This window comes from Eurypyga helias, unplaced genomic scaffold (assembly GCF_000690775.1).
Source record: "Eurypyga helias isolate BGI_N326 unplaced genomic scaffold, ASM69077v1 scaffold30841, whole genome shotgun sequence".
In the NCBI taxonomy this organism is placed as follows: Eukaryota; Metazoa; Chordata; class Aves; order Eurypygiformes; family Eurypygidae; genus Eurypyga; species Eurypyga helias.
Window position 1 is genome coordinate 28,957 of NW_010229409.1, and position 22,505 is coordinate 51,461.

The 22,505-nt window shown below is 37.7% G+C and overlaps 1 protein-coding gene across 1 annotated transcript in view; it reads right to left on the reverse strand.

The window, feature by feature from the left end:
* Positions 1–22,505, reverse strand: part of SLC25A13 (solute carrier family 25 (aspartate/glutamate carrier), member 13) — a gene marked incomplete at its 5' end in the record, with an annotated part of 50,564 nt that overhangs the window by 24,697 nt on the left and 3,362 nt on the right. The window contains 8 exons of the mRNA XM_010160396.1: positions 5,773–5,853; positions 7,547–7,599; positions 13,145–13,303; positions 13,764–13,848; positions 16,021–16,105; positions 16,278–16,371; positions 17,206–17,344; positions 18,896–19,042. Of these exons, the coding sequence (XP_010158698.1) occupies positions 5,773–5,853; positions 7,547–7,599; positions 13,145–13,303; positions 13,764–13,848; positions 16,021–16,105; positions 16,278–16,371; positions 17,206–17,344; positions 18,896–19,042 (843 nt within the window). The remainder of the gene's footprint in view (positions 1–5,772; positions 5,854–7,546; positions 7,600–13,144; positions 13,304–13,763; positions 13,849–16,020; positions 16,106–16,277; positions 16,372–17,205; positions 17,345–18,895; positions 19,043–22,505) is intronic.

Below are 22,505 nucleotides of genomic sequence, written 5' to 3' on the forward strand. Positions count from 1 at the left end.
GAAAGGGACGTGTAATAAAATATAATTGTCAAAACAATTACGTTTTAAGCTGTAATGTATGTTCATATAATGTTTTGCAGTCATTATTTCTGATACAATAGTAAAAAAAATGCATTTCAAATGGGAAGAATATTAAGTATGTTTGTTGGAAAAAAATGGGCTTTTTAATAGTTAGAAATTGTTCTGTTCTGCAATCAGAAACAGATCAACCTAAAGCTATGCATCCCTTCTTGTTTTACAGTTTGAAAAAAAATTACTTTTTTTTCTTTTTTTTTTTAAAGAAGAGAAGAGAAATTGAAAGGAAGAGGAGAGGGCAAGTAAAAGGGGAAAGCACTTCTAATCCATTATGGGAAAATATCTTTGGGAAAAAAAAATTAACTAATCCAAAAGGAAAATATAGAATAGAGTAAAATCATGTTCTGCAGAACGCTTACTGCTTTCAGGAAAGGCCAGTTTAAAATTAGGTGAAAAAGGCCAGTTAGGTGAAAATTTCAGCAAACTATTTTTTAAAAGATCCAAACCTGCAAGGAAATGCGGGGTGAGGTCAAAGAAAAGCAGGAACTCTATACCAGGAACTTCCCCACCCTTTGGTACAACCTCTGGAAGGGCTATCATGTTACTGTATTCTGCCTTCCCAAACTTCATTATAAGGTTTAAATCTAAGATTAGCTGAAAAGTAATCAGAGACAATTAAAACAGAGCAGTGTTGAAACACAACAGTTTTGCAAATGTGAAGTTAAATTTAAGCCCAGACCTAGGTAGGCTTTTTTGTACCAAGATTTGCAATTAGTTTTAAAATATTTTCAGTACCCTAAAAATAACTACAATTACAGTGGTTCAGAGGAGAAAACTATACTTTTGAAATACCTAATTAATTACAGCATATTCTGTTACATTATATTAATCATATTAAATAGACTTTAAACGTAATTAATTTATTTAACAACATATATTTTATGTAGAAAGAAAATAGCTTTAAATTTAATCAAGGGGAAAAAAAAAAGTATTAGGTGCTTCTGAACCTTTCCTTCAACAAGAAATATGAATGTTGGGCTTTTACACAGGCAGGTAGAATTCCCCTTGAAAGTAAGGAAAGTTACATTCCCTGACTACAGGAAGAACAGACCTCTGAGAATAAATCTCTTACAACTTTGAGAGCTGCATGCCATATGCTTTCAGAGCTAATATGAGCAACCGCCAAAAGGATCATCATTATTTAACTACCTCAATAAACTATACCAAAATTTTTCTGTGTGATAGCAGATGTTCACATTTTTTCAGAGATACGCGTAGAGATTTTTTTTTCCGTGGCATACACAGCGCTCAGTTTCATTTTACCCTTACTCAGAGCTGTCTTCCTTGACAAATAGGAGAGAATTTTATCAGATTTAGGTTACTGAATAATGAAAGTAAGAAATACACCTTCAGTCTTCTTCAGCCTACAACTTAGGAATGTCCAAATTTTTGCATATAAGAGATCTAAGTAGTGAGGGAATTGCAGCCCATTCACCCTCTGCCTCTACTGCAATGCAACAGAGAAAATTCAGCTCGCATTAAACTTAAATCAGTCTTTCTATAAACTTAAAATAAATGTTGTAAGTAGCTTAATAAAACTATTTGCACTGGATTGGTTAATTGCACAATTCATCTGGAATATCACATCATATTCCTTTACAAAAATTAATCCTGTACTGGATTTTGCACTTTCCATATGAGCTCCACCTTAACAGTATCTAATTTTTATGTTCCATAGCAGAGTTGAGGTAGTCCCAAGCAGGTCCAGTATGTTTTAACCATATTACGATTACTATAAAGTCTCTAGAAATATGCCTAAAATTGTCTTGACAACTTAAATAAAAGCAGATCTGCACGGGGTCTGTAATTGTAGTGTGCTACATGATTTAAACTGGCTAATAGTGAGCACACACTGAGCAGCTGGGAAGGAAAAGACTGTATGTGCTCAGAAAGAAGAGGGAGAGCAGAAAGAAAGGTTAATAAAGCAAAACCTTTTTCCCTTTTCTTGCTGACCATTAAGCCTCAATTTACCTATGTAATTGTATTACTATATGTAGACAAGGCAACATATATTACATAACTATTTCTTTCTGGTCATGCTATAATACTTCTGTTTTTCTTAATAATTTGTACGCATTTTAGAATCGCTCTTTCTTTTGCATTTTCCATCTCTTTCTTGGTTACTTCCAGGCACACAATATAAGTTTTCCAATTAAATGTGGAACTGCTTTATTTAAGGAACTAAGCAAAATGACTGTCTCACCTACAAGCTTAAACACCTCAAAATCCTAAAAATATTCATGATACTTTTACAGAGTTTTCAATTGGTTAATATAACTCAAAAATAAGAATAATGACCAGTTCTGTATTAAAAAAAATCAAGTTAGTTTTAACAGAAGCTTTTAAGTGAATTAAATTTAAAAGAAGCAAGCAGCTAAATTTGGTATGACTAGTTATATTTTTATTTAAAATATAAAATAAATTGAAAGACCACCAAAAAAAGCTTACAGCAAATTCAAGATTAATGCCACTATAAAAAAAAAAAAGATTTCCAGTTGTACTTAGAGCTTACCCAAGACCATCTTTTTTTCAAAGAATCCCTGAAGGTAATTTACAGCATTAGCAGAGATCAAACCTACCATGTTTGTGCACTTTTTAATTCAAGGATGCTAAGTTAGATTTGTGGTTTAGATGCTCAGCAGATCAGCTCTACAGCTCTACAGCAGATCAGCTGTACAGCTCTACAGCATCATTACACCATGTCTTGGAACTGAAGCTTTTTGCTAGTCTAATAATGATAACGGCTACATGGGATTCGCATGAGTGGTGAGAGTCCTAAATGCACAGCAGAGACCAGAGTTCAGGATGGGTGTCAGGCATAGTGCAAATTTGGAAGTTACATACATTCTTACAGGCAACAAATACCACAGTCACCAGGAAAATTTCTTACAAACAAAGGAGATGGGAAATTTTGAGTTAGTCATTTACATAACCAGCCTCTTAAGATTCTGTATAAAAATATAAAGGTTATACTTTTAATTATATTCTTGCGGGTCTCAAACAAAAAATTTCAACCAAAGTATTGCTTTCATCTTCTCTTAATAAAAAGCTATGAATTAGACTCTTAACTGCACCAAGTACCACGAGGTCATGAAGTAAAAGATCTATTTTCTTCTTTCTTTCTTTCTTTTTTTCAGGAGAGAAAACAGTTTACAAAACAGAAAAAACTTGCTCAATGAAACAATCAGCTTTAGTTACAAGTGCAAAAGTCAGCCATGTGTACTAATTCTCCCTAATTATGATGCAAAGCCAACTCCTTGGGGACTTAAAAGTCAAAGCCTGGCAATGGTTGGACAAACAGCAGAGTGGAGCTACTCAGGTGATACTGACCCCTTCAAAGCCCTTTGTGTTAAGGAACAACCCAAACCATCCAAGTATCTGCTCTCTCCTCCCCTTTTTTAGGTGTTAATGCTATACCATACTCACAGGGCTGCTATTTTAAGCATTAAAATCTAGCGTGCAACCCAGTACACATCCCTTGCATAAGCAATGAACAAACTCCAAGAAAACAGAAGCATAAAAGTCGGAAAAATTAACATCTGTGTTTGTAACACAATCACAGCTGAGAATCAGATATGGAGAGTGGAAAGGCGGATAGGGCAGGTGTCTTATAAAATTCATCTTAGTTGGTGGTTCCTAAGACATCATGCAGTCCTGTCTTCTTGCCTCCCATGTACACGATTATTACGCTGTGGAATGAGGTAAAAATCCAAGACTGAACATTTTCAAAAGCATTCAACACTGTCCTTACTGTTTCCACAGTGAAACTGCAGGTTTCACAGTGGCTTGAACGGGGACAAAGAGTTAGGCCAATACAACAATGCTGAGAGCTATAGGAAAAAAACCTGTCCTTGGCATCTCCTATTTTATGCATATATGTACACCACAAGAGAAAATTTCACCCAAAAAAACTAGGCACCATTTGTAGTGAGAGTCTGTGTTGCTAGTTTGAATTTGGTTTAAAATTACAAAAAAACCCAAAGACCACCTGCAGAAAAGACAAGTTCCAACCTATCTACCTGGCACTAGACTAGACTATGCCCTTAAGTGGAACACTCCAGTTGAAAGAAAACTCAGGGCATTCTGCCACCGCACGTCTAGCGCTGCAACTTTATGCAGCATCTCATTGTTAACAAGTATTTCAAATATCAAATAGGATGAGCCAACGCTTAGAGCATGTTTAAAATATGTCTCAAGTCACCTATCTTTTAAAGCAGATCCTTAGTTTACAATGAACTACTGGCAAAAAGCTTGGTGCAGCATTCTCATGAATGACAGGTCTCTGTAAAGAGTGCTTTTTGTACTGCATTAAAAAATTCACAGCAGTCTGTAAAAATAAAAACTCTAGATCAAATGACATTTTAAATGAAAATTTTGCTGAATTCTCTATGGCTGCTACGTTCGTAAGACATTTTATTAGTGTAAGGGGTAAATACTTTTTACTCTGCAAGCACTTTATTGCATTTTTCCTTCATTTATAGCATGCTTTTTATTTAAAGCTTTAGAGACCCACATTCTTCTCTCCCCCCCTTCTTTTTTTCTCCCCTGAATGCTCCTAAAGTTACAGAACAAGGGGATCCTACCTGGCAGTCTACAACAGGTCAGTGATCAAACAGAAGGAGCAGTGAGACAGCAGCCAAATCCTGCCCCATCTCCTGAGAACTACAGAAAGCCAGAGCTTCTCAGCCTGCAACGCAACCAAGCCACTGCACCCTGAGGCTTAGATAATCATAGTACGCTCTCTGCAAGCACATACAGCACAAATCTGCGCACCTACTGGGGTTAAGACACAAGCATTTGTTTTTAAGTTGCTGCTCACTGTAGTTTTCGACACAGGTAGAAGCTGCTTGAAAATGTGACCTCATCTGTCTTATGACAGCAGAAACAAAGATAGATTGAAAATATACCAACATTGCTCTGCCCCAGTGATCAAAGCCGGTTTAAATAAACAGTGTTCTTTATCTGTAAAGTGAACTGGTCTTTGAACAACTATTCATTTTACCTAAAGTATTTACATTCGCTTGAACAAAATCAATACACCCGATAAAGTAAGCTGTAATATGAACAGACAGAACTAGACCAAACCGTGAAGTATTATCATTTACCCAGTGATATGCCAGTTGTTCATTAAGATACTACTTTGTGCAAGCAAAACACTCTTAAAAACTTAGTGGGTTTTAAATACAGCCTACATTCAGGAATGCATTATGTACCGAGTTAACATTACACAGCCTACGTCTGCTGTGAACTCAAAGAAGCATGAGTAGTTTTTGCCATTTCAAAAAGCCAGTAACACTGCAAAAAGTGAAAATTAGTGGGTGCAATAACACATCAGGAAAGAAGTGACGTGGCAGAGTGGGTGCCACAAAGTAGTAACTAATGATTAACTTCTGGAAAGGTTAGCATGAATCCTCTTTAGGCCATAAGCTACAGCCAACATGAATAAAGACACATTCTTTATTAAAGGAAACAAACTCTAAGCTGTGAGAATTACACAGTGCAGTTAAAAGGCACGATGCACAGAAACATTTACCCTTTCATCAAGAGCGGCTGGCCTATCTAGGAAAGAACTGAGATGCTCTAGGAGAGTCTGCTCTTGAACCGGATCTGTGGTTAAACAGAAGCCTTAGTCCACATAGTTACTTTTACACACTGCATTTGCATGAATCTCATATGAAGGAAATTAAAGATACTTACACAGCCACCAGCAAGAATTTCTGCAGCCAGTGGGACAGAGCCATCTTTGGACATAAACTTATCTCGCACGAAATCATTAACCTTAAAAAACAAGCAGTTATGAAAGTTGATAAATTAAAAGGTTGGAGAAAACACTCATCAGCTGCAAATTCTGTGCAACTGAAAATGCAAATACAAATACATCCTTGAGGCTACCAAACTAAGAGACACCAAATAAATTTTAGATTTTATATGTAATATTGTAAAGCTGGCTATGTTCTTTCTAACAAAGATTTGCAGCATCATTCAATTATTTATTATTGAAAAAGATAACAATCACTAATTAAATAAAATCACTATCTAAAAATTAATAAGATAATTTCATATTTTAGGGATGCTCGCCGCATTTAGAAATACAAATATAATTTCAAATTAATATCAGAATGTTCAATAATGTTTTAACAACACAGTAATACAATTAACAGCATTAAGTACCTCTCTCTTTTTTTAAATGCTTATTACTAGCTGTGGTGAATACTAGTTTATTGGTGAATAACCAATGCATTAGGATTAGGTTATAATAAGAAATTCTTCAGTGCATTAAAATCATTCAAGAAATAACAAAATTACAGAAGTGAAACATTTAGGGGAAAAAAAGCATGCAAACAAGTTCCGTTCTTACCAATAATTCACTACATGCTCATATTATCTCCTGTTGCGCTAGAATTAAACATACAGGAACCACGTGGAGATACAAAACCAAAAGCCCTCCAATTCCAAGAAATACTCATTTTTGCTAATAAATGAAACCAAAGGCCTTCACTACTTTCCAACAAGCAGATGAGCTGAACAGGTTGAAAAAGCTTGTTATATTTTTGGACTGAGTCCAAAAGTGAATTTTCAGTAAGATTCTTAAAATGTACATATAAATATATACTTGACTTGTATGCCACTTGTAATGTTCTCAGGTGAGACATGAAGAGTTGCTTTGTGCTTTTATAATTAAGTTTCTATCAAGCAAAACTCTGAATCATAGAATCATTTAGGTTGGAAAAGACTTTTAAGATCAAGTCCAACCGTTAACCCAGCACTGCCGAGTCCACCACCAAACCACATCCATAAGTGCTACATCTACACATCTTTTAAAGTGTATCCAGGGATGGTGACTCAACCACCTCCCTGGGCAGCCTGTTCCAGTGCCTGACAACCCCTTCCATGAAGTTTTTCCTAACATCCAATCTAAACCTCCCCTGGCCATTTGCTCTTGTCCTATCACTTGTTAGTTGGAAGAAGAGACAAACACCCTTTCAGGTAGTTGAACTGAGCAATAAAGCCTCCCCTGAGCCTCCTCTTCTCCAGACTAAACAACCCCAGTTCCCTCAGCTGCTCCTCACAGGACTTGTTCTTCACACCCTTCCCCAGCTCTGTTGCCCTTCCCTGTACACGCTCCAGCACCTCAATGTCTTTCTTGTAGCTAGGGGCCCAAAACTGTACACAGTATTCGAGGTGTAGCCTCAACAGTGACAAGTACGGGGGACAATCACTGCCCTAGTCCTGCTGGCCACACTGTTCCTGATACCAGCCAGGGTGCTACTGGCCTTCTTGGCCACTTGGGAACACCGCTGGCTCATGTGCAGCCAGTTGTTGACCAACACCCCAGGTCCTTTTCTGCAGGGCAGCTTACATTCTACCATGTTGCAGACACATTAAGGATAAAAATCCTTAATGCACTAATTGTAATTAGATGGACTTTAGAATGTGGAGAAACGTGAAACCAATCCGTTTGGAAACTTACAGTAAGTTTTATGGCCTTCTCTGGTGCTACTCCTAATAGCTGTGGTAACAGACCTGTAACATGGAAATAGAGAATTCAGTGCATCGAGTAACTTGGTATTAACTAAACAAATCAACAAATGTATGTAGAGATCACCACCTAGAAACGGGCAATTTTTACAGCAATTTTGTGTTATTATATTTAATGAGAGTACTTAAACATTCCATTTTGAGAACAAACTCTGTGCTACCGCTTCAAGTCTATGTATTCGTTATTTTAGCTTTTTTAAACCTCTGATATTAGCTCACTTTATACTTAAACACAAATACAGATTTGCCAACTGTGTTTCAGCACTCTGTCCTACACTAACATTCACACATAAACCAAACCACTTTCTAACTGATTTTGTGAGATACACGATGCATCCACTTCAAAAATCACTACCACAGTACCTTCTTCTGGCAAAAACTGGCATGAAATGGCAGGACCCAAGGGGATAGGAACCCAAATAATTCAAAACATTCAAACATGCATGACTCTGTTCTTGAGCACTTTGTGCAGCTAACTCACTAGCTCTTAAAACAAAGGAAGTTACATTGCTTTCTTCCCAAGTATGGAATTTCCTTTTTTATTTTCTGGGATTTTGGTTATTCAGTTGGGTTTTGGGGTTGGTTTTGGTGGTGTGGGTTCTTCTGGTACCTTCTTCCTGTTCTATTTAATCTTTCTCTTCTACATTGAAGCTTTATGAAAAGTTCTGAGTCATGACAGTCCCATTCAGATTTGAGTGCAAAACGAATGGACCAGATAGGAAAAAAATATTTGCCAAGATAAGTATGTTCCTCCTGAGATGTTTTAGGTTCCTTTTAAAAATGCAAAGTCTTGGGAGCTGAAAAATAAAATATGGTAAAAAGAACATCTTCAGATCAGACTAGTGAAAATGAATTTGATTTGTCCTGCCTATGTAGCTTCCAAAACTGGAGGTTCATACAGATCTCCAAATGGAGCATGTTTATAATTTTACATTTGAGTATTTTCTCTCTACTTCACACACAACTTTATCATACAAATGTGCTTCGTAAGTTTAAGTAGAGATAATGCTGTGTACACCTACTGCAAGAGAGCATACAGTATGCTAAAAAAGGTAGCATTAATTTTAATACTGCATTTTATAGCCTTTCCAGATACCAGCTAGATACTGTCTCCAGCAGCTTAGGAAGGTAGAGGGCCTCTTTGCTCTCATACCTATGTAATAAAGCTAAGTGTAAGTGGTACTTGCGCATTCTATACGTTATGCCTATCAAAACTAAATTATCTTTTCTTTATCTTTTTGAGGGGAGCCTTGAAACACTGTTGAAAGATTTCTGAACATGAAAAAGATTCTAAGTTTTGGAAGAAAGAAAGTGCATCAAGGAACAGATATGAAAGTAACATTTTTCTGTTGAGGTTATCCTGACACACTGGAATTTTTTAGTGGTACTATGCATTAGCAGATCAGCAGTATGACACATCCACAGATGTAGAACAGGCTTAGAAACGTCTGGCAGTGTCTTAAAAATGTATACCTCTTAGAACACCAGAGAATACATTTTGCACGTTAGTGTGCATTTTAATGCAACTCATTCTTACATATCTGAGGCTCTTCAGTACCAATTACCACATACCACTTCATGTTTGACACACTGTTGTAGTAGGAGTCTATGGGAATGCAAAAGTATACATGAGAGGGAGCACTGAGAGCTGCAATCAGTTTGTGACATCATAAAAGTTACTTTCTGAAAGCAGTCTAAACATGCTGAATATACACGCTATAGCTTGTCCAGCTCAGCTGCGGTGATGGCATCAATTAAAAAAAATAATCTTATTTGGCCAAAGTATTTTTCAGACATCTAACAGGGAAACTTGAGTTTCACACTGTGTAATGGATGTGCTTTTCCCTTCTTATTAGAAAAACCGACTGACTGAATGAGTTGTTGCTCAGTCTAAGTAAAAAATTTGAAAGCAATTGAACATCTGATAGGAAGGTGGTAACTGAATACTGCCAAAATTTTCTACTGCACAATTCACACTATAAATTGGAGAATCAATCCCTGGCTGTCAGTCAAGCACAGTTCCTTCAGACTGGAAATGGGGTATTTCTTTAAGATTTTGTGCTTCAGCAGAGCTTTGGGCTCAGAACAGGGTTTTATTTCCATTCTACAAAAATAGTACTTCACTGCATACTTCTGAAGGAAAGTTTCTTGGTCTTGTTGTATCATTAGAATGCAAGTCCACCAGTAATAATGACTTTGGATGATTAAAACCTAAGATTAGAAGACTCCTGGAGTCACTGCAGTGCTAGAAGCACCACTGGAAGAACTAAAACTACAAGAAGTTCCTTAACAGTTAATGATGACAAGTAACAGTGTCTTCTGCAGCACTTTTGTCTTTGTCATCCTCCAGAAGTGGCATTAACGGAAAGACATGGCTACTGAACATTTTCATGAGCTACACTTTATCTCTGGTAGTTAAATTTCCTATAAAATTTCTATCAAGTATAGGTGAAATAAACTCTACTAGATGCACCACTTAGGACTGTGAAGCGTTTTGTGACTCATCAGGTGGACTTCTGATTAAAATAGGTGACCTTGTCAGTTGGAAGAGATGTCGACAAATCACAGTTTCCAAAATTTTATTATATTTGCATATATAAAAATACCTGTGAGTTTCTAAATATGTATTTCAGGTAAATAATAAATGTAGCCGCAACAGTAAATTACAGGTATATGAGATGAGTATCCCTTTAAGCCATGCTGAGAAAGAGACAGATGAAAAATTTACCTTAGATGTAGTCTTAAGAATCTGACAACACAGCATTCAAATAATGCATATTATAAAGATGCTGCAGAGCTTTATATCCTGTTTGTTTGGGGTTTTTTTTGTTGTTTGTTTGGTTTTTTTTTTAAATCAAAGTATCTTAGTGTAAATACTGATAATCACTAGAACCAAATTCACATTAAACAAAATTTAGTGCTCTCTTTATATCCACAAGATGGTGTAATTTATCCTTATCTGAGATGGTGATTTAGAACATGGTGGTTTTGCCCTTTTCAAGTTTGGAATAAAATAACGATTTAAAAAAGAAAATCAGCTTACTTCACTGGATGGAAATATGTGCCTTGTATTCAAAATATAATCTGAAATGGCTGAGTTCAGAGTAGGGTTTGCTTGCTTTCTTGCAGTGCAGCATGACAAAGAGACCACTGCTCCAAATGTTCCTACTATAATTTTTTTAAAAGGCTTTGCATCAATATTCAGATAAGCAGGAGAACTCTACCAATTACGAATCCCTCCTCCAGTGAGGAAAAAAACACACTCTGGACCCAGAGCTGCGTAGGAAAGAATACTAGTTACTGATGAGCAGCAAAAAGTAAGGTAGTCTGCAGTTTGTATTACCCAGTGTCGTATTTAAGACTAGAATGAGATGATTCTTGCTATAACTTTACTGCATTAAACTGGGTGAATATGCTTATAATATGTTCCTTTCAAATTTTCGTGTCCTTTCAAGCTTAACCAGAAACCTTCATTCTGCACTCAGTTGCTCAACCTTCTCCAACATATCCTTAGAAATAACACAACAGTCTAGTCAGCACTTACAGAACTGCACAGAGGAATCTCCACATTCTTAGGAAGTTTTCCTTATTTGACTCTTTTTTTTAAAAAAGAGCAGTTAAATCAGGGTGCCCTTTAAGTAGAGAATCTGCAGAAACGCAGGTCTCAATTTGCTTCTGAAATGATGGTGTTCTTTGCCATCACACGATTTCTACTATGTAATCCAGAAATGAGATTATTGCCCTGGGTTTAGAAGTTCAACTCCACCAAACTGTCTGAGATTTCACTATTCAGTACCCCTTGGAAGACTGAAAAGTAGTAAACCTGCTGGGGAACAGAAAGACAAGCTATACTGATGAAGGTTCTTAAAGTTCTCCAAATTTGGCAATGAAAAAATCACTCCAAAACCACAACAAGCAAATGGAGTTAAGAATACGCATTTATGACATTTCTGAGGTTTGTTTTTCCAGGTGAAAAAATCACTGTGCTTCAGTGTTTCAATGAGACAGAAGCAGATAGTAGTGGAATTCTGCATATTTATTCTTTCAGGATCCTAGAAGAAGCAGACATACATGTACAGGGAATACAGTTTTTTCTGTAGCCAATAACTGTGACTTTTTACGATTCTGATTGCTATAAATCCTTACGAAATAGAAACCATGTCAATACTCTTCATTAAATTACTAGGCATACTCAAAAAATGGCTTCAAACTCAGTCAATAATAACAGAGTCTTCCCACCTCCAACTGCGCTGAAATAATTACAAAGTCTGTACTTCCCAGAGGAGCTACTCAGCCAACCCCCAGTAACTCAGGTCATATGTTAAAGAGTGCACATGTACCACACTACTTACTGTAACATTGTTTCACACCTTATCTTATAAACTGTTAAGGTTTTTTTCAGGTGCATATAGTTTTGCCAGATCATAACTGTCTTTTACAAAAATCCTCCATTCTTCATTCCTGACTCAGTTGCTTTTAGCAATTAATTTCTGACATTATAATTTTTATTTTCTGGAGTTAAAAAAAAAATTACTAAGCTAACCAGCTAAAAATTAAATAAGTAATGCAACCTTCAAAACCTCTCCAATGAATATGGCAGAGCGGTATAAGAGATCTCAGTATTTGGGATACCAGAAATATAATTTGCTTTATCTCCGTGACAGAGAAGAACTGCAGTCTCATTCAATAGATCACGATCCTTTGTAACTACTTCTGTACTACCTGAACTTAAACCATTGATGCTGTACCTGGGACAAGGACAAAATGAAAAAAAGCCACCATCTAATGGTGGGCACTTACCTAAGATACCCAAAGTGAGGATGATTTACATCCTGAACAGAGTAAATGAGCTTTTGAAACTTTGTCCAGTGGTTACAAAGGGTCCTTGGAACAGCTAACTTCACAACCGGGGTGTACTGGTTACGTACATAAAGCCAAATGGGTTGAAACCAAGCTAATTTCTCTGGCTGACTCAACAGTGGCAAGCTACGAAGCAGTATACATAAAACCTGACAATCAAGATGACTATTTCTAGTGATTAGTGCAACACATGCAACTGGTTCAGAGAAACCTTTCTGTCACAAAAGGTATCACAAGAGAAGATCTGGTTAATAACAAGGTACCGTATTTTCTCTATGTTTTTAAATAGAAAAAAAAAACACTTAAGAAAGAACACTGAAACAGAAAAAAAACAAACCCAAAACTAGATGATCTAACTTCTACCAAACGGGAAAAAATATAAAATAAGGACTGCTGAGGAAATGAAAACTTGATTAACATATTTTGCTGTAGGAAATTGCTATTGTTGCCCTATTGCAGATGAAGAAGGAAATGACAGAAAGGTCCTACAGAAATATTCTCATTACAATGACGTTGTAGTTATCAAGAAGTCTGTAAACCCTTCAACTATAGCAGAATAAAAGCAAAAGCACAAACGAGGCAGAATTGAACCCTTAACATTAAAAATCCAGAGTTCCACAGAACTCTTACTAGTATCTTATCATTAGTATATATCACCTTTTATACTTACCTCTATAAAGCCCAAAGAAGCCTTCATAACGTAACACTTTCTTGAAACAATCAAAGCTGTTTTTATACATAAGTTCTCCCACAAAAGAGCCTGTAGAGCGCTGGTTTTGCATTCGAGTTTTTACCAAATCAATTGGGTAGACTGCAGTGGCTCCAACGGCTGTAAATAAAAATCAGGCTATAAGGAAACATGATTTTGCATTTGCAGTGTTTGACTGCAACTGTTATCTTCCACATTTACATCTCAGGTATCAGTTGTATCTTTTCTTCTCCACAGTGTATTCTGGATACATTCAACTATTTCCCACAGTTTTAACCAAAAGCACTTCCTGGCCCTACCTCATTATTGATCTGATTCTTCTAAAACTGGTTTGGTGACAAATGTGATAGTAACACCACCTGCAGACTTCAATGGCTCGTAAATTCCAAAACTCTCACAGACCAGATGACCTCTTCCCCTTCTGTGTTATATTCATCCCATCCCTTAGACGTGGCTCCAAGGGAAAGACTGAGAAGCCTTCCAAACTTAAATGAAAGGCAGACGAGGAAGAAGAGCAGAAGAAAAGAAGAAAAAACCCTAACAGTGCAGGTGAATATCGCTTTGCTCAGCCATGACTAACCTCCAGCAACTGAACCAAGGGCAAACCTGTAGGCTGATTCTGCAATCTGGATGAGAACAGGTCGAGACACATCGCCTGGAGCTTTCTGTCAAGGCAGGATTTTAAACAAAAGGAAAGACAAGAAAAATAATCAGAACATCATATTTCATGAGAAAACGTCTCATGATCAGACAGATGTAAGTATAAATACCTGGAGAAACTCCCACAATACACTGAGGATTTTGTTTTCAATTATTATTTCTTTTCCACTGATTTCAAAGTGGCATATAATGTAGCCTCCTCAGATTGGAACAGCAAAGAAAAGAAAGACTGAGAGTACCACAAAGTTATAAAACTCCAGGATCAATGGTTCAAATGGCTACAGAAGGGCACACATGCTGCATCCAAAGTCATTAATTCTCTACAACTAAAAGCAACTCCAGTTTGGATTTTTTTCTGCTGTTGCCAAAACCAGGTACACCTATGACTGCTCAGGCTACCGATACAAGCACGCAAGCGTTGCTCATACATATCAGCTAAGGGAAAATACCATTTCATAAGCATCCCCACAATTCCATTTTGCTCACAGTCTGTGAGTGCTAGATTCAACCCACCGAAAAAAAAAAAAATTCAGAAGTGCTCCAGATTTAAAATTGCTATCTAACGAAAGAAAAAAATTAGGAAAACACAAGTTCTGCAAGGGCATTAAGTCTTCCATGCTTAACTACCACTTTTGGTAATACTTTTTTTAGGATATTGCACATAAAAGGACAAAATAAAAACATGGATTATTTTCTCCTGAAAATGTGTTTAGGTTTTAGCTAACAGTCCAATGTAGCTGGAGTTGGCCAGAAAATTAATTGAAGGCATCAACGTAGCCAACAATCCTTTCAGTCTCAGCATCAAGCAGCTGTTAAAAGAGGAACTGGATGGAAAAATGAAAAGGGACACATATACAGAACCAATGGTAAGACTTAGGCAGGTTCATATGTCCCAGCATCTTAAAATGGCATAAATCAGACTATCGAAGACAGTGGCCCCAAAGCAAAAATTGAGGAAGCTGCTACTTTCAGCACTGCACTTTTGGCTACATTTTACTGCCACCTATTGTAAATTAGGTTACTTGATATCCAGTCCAATGCAAATGCTTTTAACTCCTTTAGGAGTCTTCTAGGAATAGATGGTGAGCTTTTGGGAGCCAACTCACTTGAATTCATCCCAGCACAGTCAACATTTAGTCACTGCTCAAACAAACAGAAAACCACCACCCTAGATACTGTCTTGGAGCGGTGGTGGGGGTGTTCACATGTAGGGGAAGGAGGCGAAGAAGAAAGAGAAGCAAAGGAGATGCATGCATACACACACACAGAGGCCTGGCTTATGGCCTGGTAGTCCTAAAAATGTAGCCTGCATCAACTCATTGTGGTCAAACTGGCGTCTCTGCACAGACCCAGAGCAGGAAAAAAAAACCCAACAAAAAAACCCTTAGTCTCACAAGACACAAAGTTAAGACTGCCTTAAAATAGAGACAGAGAGAAACAGAAACAGAGGGTTAGTTTTAAATCTTTCTGTAGAGAAACTTGTGTCAATAAAAATATAAGATATGCTAAAAGAATATGAAAGCTAAAAAATTAACAGGTTTGACATTTAAAGAACATTCCTATTTCTTTTTGCCTCAAACACAACAAAGTTCAATTTCTGTTATACCAGTCAATATCCTTTCGTTTTTGGAAATGCAGCAAATGTTAATGCTTTCACTGCAACTGTGATGGTAAACATATTCTCTCCTATTTTGCTATTCAGCAGAGCATAAGCCAAAGCAGCAAATACTCTGAAGTCGGGAACACGCGTGTGTGTTCAGAACAAGGGATGCCATTTAATAGGCTAGATGCTGAATTTACCATCCATACTTGAAGCAGGAATTCTTTTTTCCTCATTAAAAAGAACAGAGAGCAACAAAACCACAAAACTTAAACACCTTAATTAGGTATACACCTAACACTTACTGAATGGCTGGATGATGCTCCTATATACATTTTACCTTTCCAAAGTAAATCACATTTAACCTGTCAAAATGCAACCTGAGAAAAAAGGGCACAGAGGAGAGATGGAAGGACATGACACAGGTTAAAACCAAATTCTAACAAGAAGGTATTCCTCACAGATATTACAGAACACAAGAGAAAAGCAACTTAGCTGACAACAAAGAAGAAGGGTGGCTAGCTATTTACCTGGCACTGGACACACATAATAGCATCATACTGGCTTCTGTTCTTACCTGCCTCTGAGCCTCAGCCAGGTTGTAGGGCAACGTCCCCTCCTCCAGAGGAGCAATTCTTTCAATATCAGCTAACGTCATGCGCCTGGGGAAATTAATTCAGCTTAGCAGTTGCTTAGAGATGGGTTTTCAGATCACAGGAAGTTCCCTGCACGTGATCACTATGCTACACACTCCTGTTCCCCAACACCACCTCCCACTCCGCCGAGGAGAGAGGAGAAGAGGAAAGAAAGGAGGATAGATTATTCTCCACTTACCCCCGTGGCTCATATAGATCTGCTAACTGAAACAAGATGTCAACTTCCATGGGTGTAACCTGACCAAATTTCTGAGCTGCCAGAACAAACTCCTCTGCAACAGAATAAAAATACAGAAAAGAAAAACTAATCAAACCAGAACAAACAAACCAGAGTATTCCAGAGTTGCTTATATTTTGGCATTAAGTAGAAGTTGCTGGTGGGGGAGGGAGAAGGGGAATAAAACTGACCCACGATGAAAGTGTTCCTGCCACTGCATAAATGTATGTTTTAAATGGTATATCCTTCATGCAAATAAGTACAACTCTCTGGTCCTAAAGCTTAGTGCTATCAGCAGGATTTAGGATATTTGACATAAGGTATCAATCAGCTGTGGGTCAGAGGGAAAAAAAAAAAAAAAAAAGGCAAACAGAAAAAAAAACCCCTGGAGTCAAGAGATGTGGAACTTTTCATGCATAGTCCCAGTAGGCCACATTAATGAAACTTTGGCGTTGCACAGGGAATTCTCTATAAAAGTGGTTAGATATAGCAGATAACATCTTGTTTCAAGCTTGTAGATCAGCTTACTGTGCCGCCAATACAAGTTTATGGAATTCTTCAACTACCCTTGAAGGTCACTTTAATAGGCTGCCAATTTGGCAGGAGTCCTAGGAAGTTTTTTAAACTTTTAAATATCTTTACATACTTTCCTCACCCTGCCCCCACTGCCACTTTACTAGGACCTTTTTCTGATTGAAACAAAATGAAAAACCTGGAGGGTGGACTACACGGGAGTGTACAGAACTGAGTGGTGTACACCAAGGAATGCTTAACGAGGCAGGTTTTCCCCCCCTCTGATTGATTTAAAAGCATACAGATGAGGTCTTCGCTCCACCCGCCCCGACCAAAGGCCCAAGGAAACTTCCAGACGACAAATGTTTCTACCAACCCTTAGTGACTTCCACATCTTTTCTATTTCCAGCCAGAGTACTGTAGATCTTTCTAATGAGCTCCATGTTGTTAAGGAGAGAATTAAATCCATTAAAATACGAAAAGCTGACCTGATGGGAAGTGGTACCTCCAGCAGCCTAGAGCAGAGACAGTAAAAGAAGAAAAGAGAAGGGAGACTGTTAAAAAACTAAGAAAAATCTTGAAATAAAGGGTTTCAAACAACATTATTTCACAAGAGTGACAGTAGCACAGGGCTGCTTTTTTAAAAAAAAAAAAACTGCAAAATAAAGAAAACTATGAAAGATTCTTAAGTTACTGAAACTAATCATGACCAGAATGTAAAGCTCTCCCCACCCTACAAACCTAAACAAATACATATGCAGGATTATAACAACATAACCAGTAGTAATTTACAAAGTTCAAGTTTCAGTACTGCTTCAGTTGGAAATGTTTCATAAGTTGGCTTATTTCTAGTAATGAGGAAATCTACTTCTACATGTAAAGTATATTACTATACAGAAAATTTCAACAAAATCAAAACATATTCTGAAAAAGGTCAACCGAAACATTTAAATTCACAGACATTTCAAGTCGTGGAAAACCAGAAGTAAGCTCTCAGGCTTATATAAAGCAGTCAAACAAAATGGGAACAATAAGGTTTGAACAGCTCTTCATTCTCAAATGAGAACTGAGCCTAAACCTTCATTTTAAGGTGTTGGATCTGCACACAGAAAAATTATTGGATCAATTCTGTATTTAAAGTACATGATCGGTGATCTAGCAAGTTTCTGAAAACAATGCACAGGCTCGCCAAAATGTAACTGACCTTGACGGAGAATGAAAAATCTTATGTTTTATGACAGAGTATATGACCCAGGAAAGCTGATAACAAGACTGGGGAGAGAATCGGGGAATAAGGTATCAGAAATCATTTTAAGCCCCTGAGTCTTCTGGCTGTGTTTTCTGCTCTACACTTCTTCCAATATTCTGCCCAGAGTTTGCAGATCTCATAATTTCACACATCTTCCTGGATTTCTCCCTTGCAAGTCAAAGCAAAACAGATTTCTTTAAAACTGGATATGGCCAGACTTGAGTCTGGCCAGAGCTGTTAAGTTTCCAAGATTAAAAACTGTGGTCAAAACTGGCTGTATCTTTTCTGTTTTCTTCAGTGATATTGAAATATTTGTAATATTTAATTACATTTATGCATTTCTAGCTGAAAAAAAATTGTATACTCAAGTGTAACAACTTTCAGTTAATATATAGTGAATGTCCTCGGGTGATGTTCCACTTCATACTCTGTCCCAGGTGCTTGGAAATTACTCTCAGGAGCTTAGAATTGATATTACAAATCAAGTCCTTTGAGGATGATTTCCTAAGCGCAATGCAATGCCTTTTTGGTATAGTTGACATAGCCTGCTATGATGGAATGACTGGAAATAGTCAGGCAAACTCTGCATTTGTAAGCCATTGCTAAGGTCCATCTCCCTGCTTTGTCTTTTGTCTCAGATCAGGAACATTGAGGATATATATTCTGCAACAAGGGTTAACTTTCATATGTATAGATAATAACTGCTAAACTTAAAAACATGCATCCAGAAGCCTTATATAGTGGTCGAGGTACATAAAAAAGGAATCCCACATTTGTACCCCAAGTCTTTCCCAGTTGGGATACCAGAACTACTCACAGCTACTAGACATTCTTCTACAAATGGTGTCAGCATGTGTGGCCGGATAGTGACCATAATATCCCTGAAGTCCATAGCTGTGACTCTTCCGGCCTGAGCATTGTCTCTCTGCACAAAAGCTTGTTTTGCATGTTCTAATTGTATTTCCTGAAAACATAAGGGGGAAAAAAAAGTTAGGTTCAAAATCATCACCTTAATAGTTAGATTTTATATGACGCAATCCTACAAGACATCTCATACTTAATAACATGATGACATGCAATCCAATTTTAATTGGGTATAGTTTGTGTAGGTTTCAGCCTTTTATATCGGTGGCATGTGTGGTGTCTATCACTGGGCTCAATATCTAAGACAACCATCACGATTTCTCTGCTGTCTGGATATCAGGTCATGCAACTAAGCAATGGAGGGCACAGACCAACACACCAGTGCAGATAATCTCCCAATCGTGAACAGTAAAATGTGCATTTTAAAATGAACATGTAAAATGTCCATGATGTGCATTATCCTGTTTATTGCATGTGTCACAGCAGGTTCAAATACTTTGTCAAAGCGTTTGCTGCTCCTTGAACGAGGACAATGCAATCATCAGAGATTTTCACATCGACACCTACTAATCTTGAAAGCACTCCCTCAAAAAGCATCCTCATTTAAAACAAAGTTATTTGCCTACAAAAGACACTAGCAGTTTAATTTAGAACTCCTTGTACCATGACTGATTAAAGATCAGTTCTCAATATTTCAGCAGTAGTAACAGGCAGAGATCAATTATAAGCATCATCTGATGCAACCACCTGATAATCTCATTTTGTTATTCAAATGTATCCCTGAGAGATGAGGGGAGGAAAAAAAGGCATTTAATCTGTCAGAAGAGGATCTTTTCCTATTGTGACCGTCACCCTTTCTTCAGAAGTTACTGTTAGTTTCTTAATTTTTTAATTTTCCATTTAGAAGGTACAATCCTGCACAGACAGCAACTTCATAACACATACAAACTTTCTATTCAGTTCTACAGCTTTGCCAAAACCAGAAATACATTTTGGTGATACAGTTAAGACTTCCCAATCTACGTTTCTTTGCTGAATGGAGAAACCAAATCATTGCCATGTCCTCCCTTTAAATTTCAAGGCTTATAACAACTTCACTGAAAATACGGTGCTTAGTCTGAATACATATTCATAATCAGGTACTCTAAAATTGGAAACAGAGCAGAAGTCTTTCAGCAATATAAGCAAGTCTTGCAGTGGACCATGACACTATCCGATTATTTTTATTATATTTGCAAATACATGCCTTAAAAGTCCTGTTAAGCCAAGAGTCAGTCAAGAATCACCTGCTTAATGTATTCACGATGCATACGATCTCCTCTAAGTTGACATTTATCTCACAGCAGCATTCAAGGGAAGAGAGTGAGGGGCGAAAGGCAAATTCAGCCAGCGTAGCAGGGCTGCAGCCATCAGCCCTCCTTCTCTCGTTCAGCTCACGCCGCAGCCATTGATGCATGCTGCCACTCAAACCATGCTTGTCTTTCCATTTCAGCCTCCTGACCTCTCCAATGTTATTCCTATTTCCTAATTAGAGCACCTAACCTGAAAGGCATGATGAAAACCTCCTAGTATATTTAGCAGAAGAAGGAAAAGGAAGGAGGGAAGGACTGATCACTATTTCAACACTGAGCGTCACTCACAGAATTATTCAGAAATTTCTCCTTTTAATGAGAAATGCTTGTGGGGGTTATAATTTGAAGTGCTACAATTTCAGTTCTGTCACGTTTCCTTTACATTACAGCCCCCAATGTGGAGGTGTTACAATTCAGCAATAATATTCACCCTGGCTGGATACAGCCATGTAAGCTCTTGCTTCCCTCCAATTGTGACTATAATTTTAACAGAAATTTGGAAGCAAGCAATTCTGGGAGGTTTACAGTGGGAGGAGCACAAGAATACAAAAACCCCTCGTCAGCTTGAGGCAGGCAGCTACTCAGAAGGCAGAGAGCTCTGAAGAGGAGTTAGGCATAATAACTCCTGTATCCCTAAATACTCACCACCTGGCAGGTGGAAACGTATGAACAAATGAACAAAACCGTTTGTCATTAAGTGGCAGCATCACCAAAGAAAAAATCAATTGAATTCAGCAGAAGGATTAATTACATGGGAGACTGAATGTTGCTGTCTTCTCCTTCTCTCATTCAAGTTGTTTTAACAACTGAAATTGCTGGCAGTGTTGTGCTGGCAGAATTCAGAAATAAAACGCACTAAAAACCCTGGAGACCTCTTGCAGAAGGCCAATCTGCCACCATCTACGTACACCCGCCAGTGAGTTTGGAGGTACGTGTACCAGTCGGTAGGACCTTGGCTGAGAACGACACCTCAGCCACAGAAGCAAAGGGTTCACATTCCAGGGAGACACGTTAAGTGTATGTTTCTTGTCATCACCTAGCTAATTGCAAAAAAGGCTGTTAGTACTACAGTTGAGTACAAGCCAAAACACCCCAACCTTTCCTTGCTTATGTGATTCCTTTCAATCTTCTTGACACATGTGGAACCCACTAGAGGTGAATTATCCCACTTAGTTAAACTAATGGTCAAGGACTCAGTGCTGCCATTTGTCCATGTTCTTGTCAGCTAGGAAAGAGACACTTAGCTGTAGACAGCAAGACAAAACTCTGAATAGGATTATGTCAGTCTTCTGGAGCTCCCTATTCACACCTCCTCTTTAGTTCAGAAATGAAATGGTTTAAGTAGACTGCAAATAGATAAAGAAGACTTGTCCTACCTTCTCAGAAAGGTAGGGTCTTTTTAGGCTGTGGTTATTTTGAGCTGTGCTACACATTTGCCAGTTGCACTGGGCAGAAAAAAGCACAGGGAACTTCAGCCACATGACATTCCCTAACCATGACCATGGCAGCATACAAGAACATGCAGACCATTACACCGTAACAGTCTCAAAACTAAATTTCACCTATAAAAACTCTGTCACAAGAAACGCCAACAGATGTCACATGTCCAATCGCTGTACATTGCATAACAATGTAATAAACTCCTTAAAGTTTTTAACTGAAAAGAAAGACTACCTATTCCCTCAGTCTCTGAGCCTGAAAGTTGAGACATCTACAGCATGCCTAACTACATTTCAAAATAAGACTCCGTAGCTACTCGCAATTTATCAGGGAAATCTTTACAAGATGCTCCTAACATCACCTATGCTGTGTCTATGCAGCTAACATAAAAAATACCACCTTAAAAAAAACTGAAAAACAATAAAGCAAAGTTGTGGTGTTTAGAGATGCTGACTCGCAATCTTTTTTATTGTCTCAACTACTTCAGTCCAATATTGTTTGCCTAGGCAGATTAAGGTTTAAGGGAATACAATCCTCATTGCTTTGCAATACAAATTACACATCCTAAAGAACCTTCTTCGACTAGTCTTTCTGTAAACTTAGATATACTTAGAAAACAAGCTTCTCCCTTGATGCTGGAAGTCCAGAATTCCCCCAGGTAGCATAACACTTTGTGAAAAATCAATTTGCACATCATGGCAGGCATGCTGGCACCAGAATTTTCATGAAATTATGTCCTATCTAGAGATTTTACCTCAGCTTTTACTTACA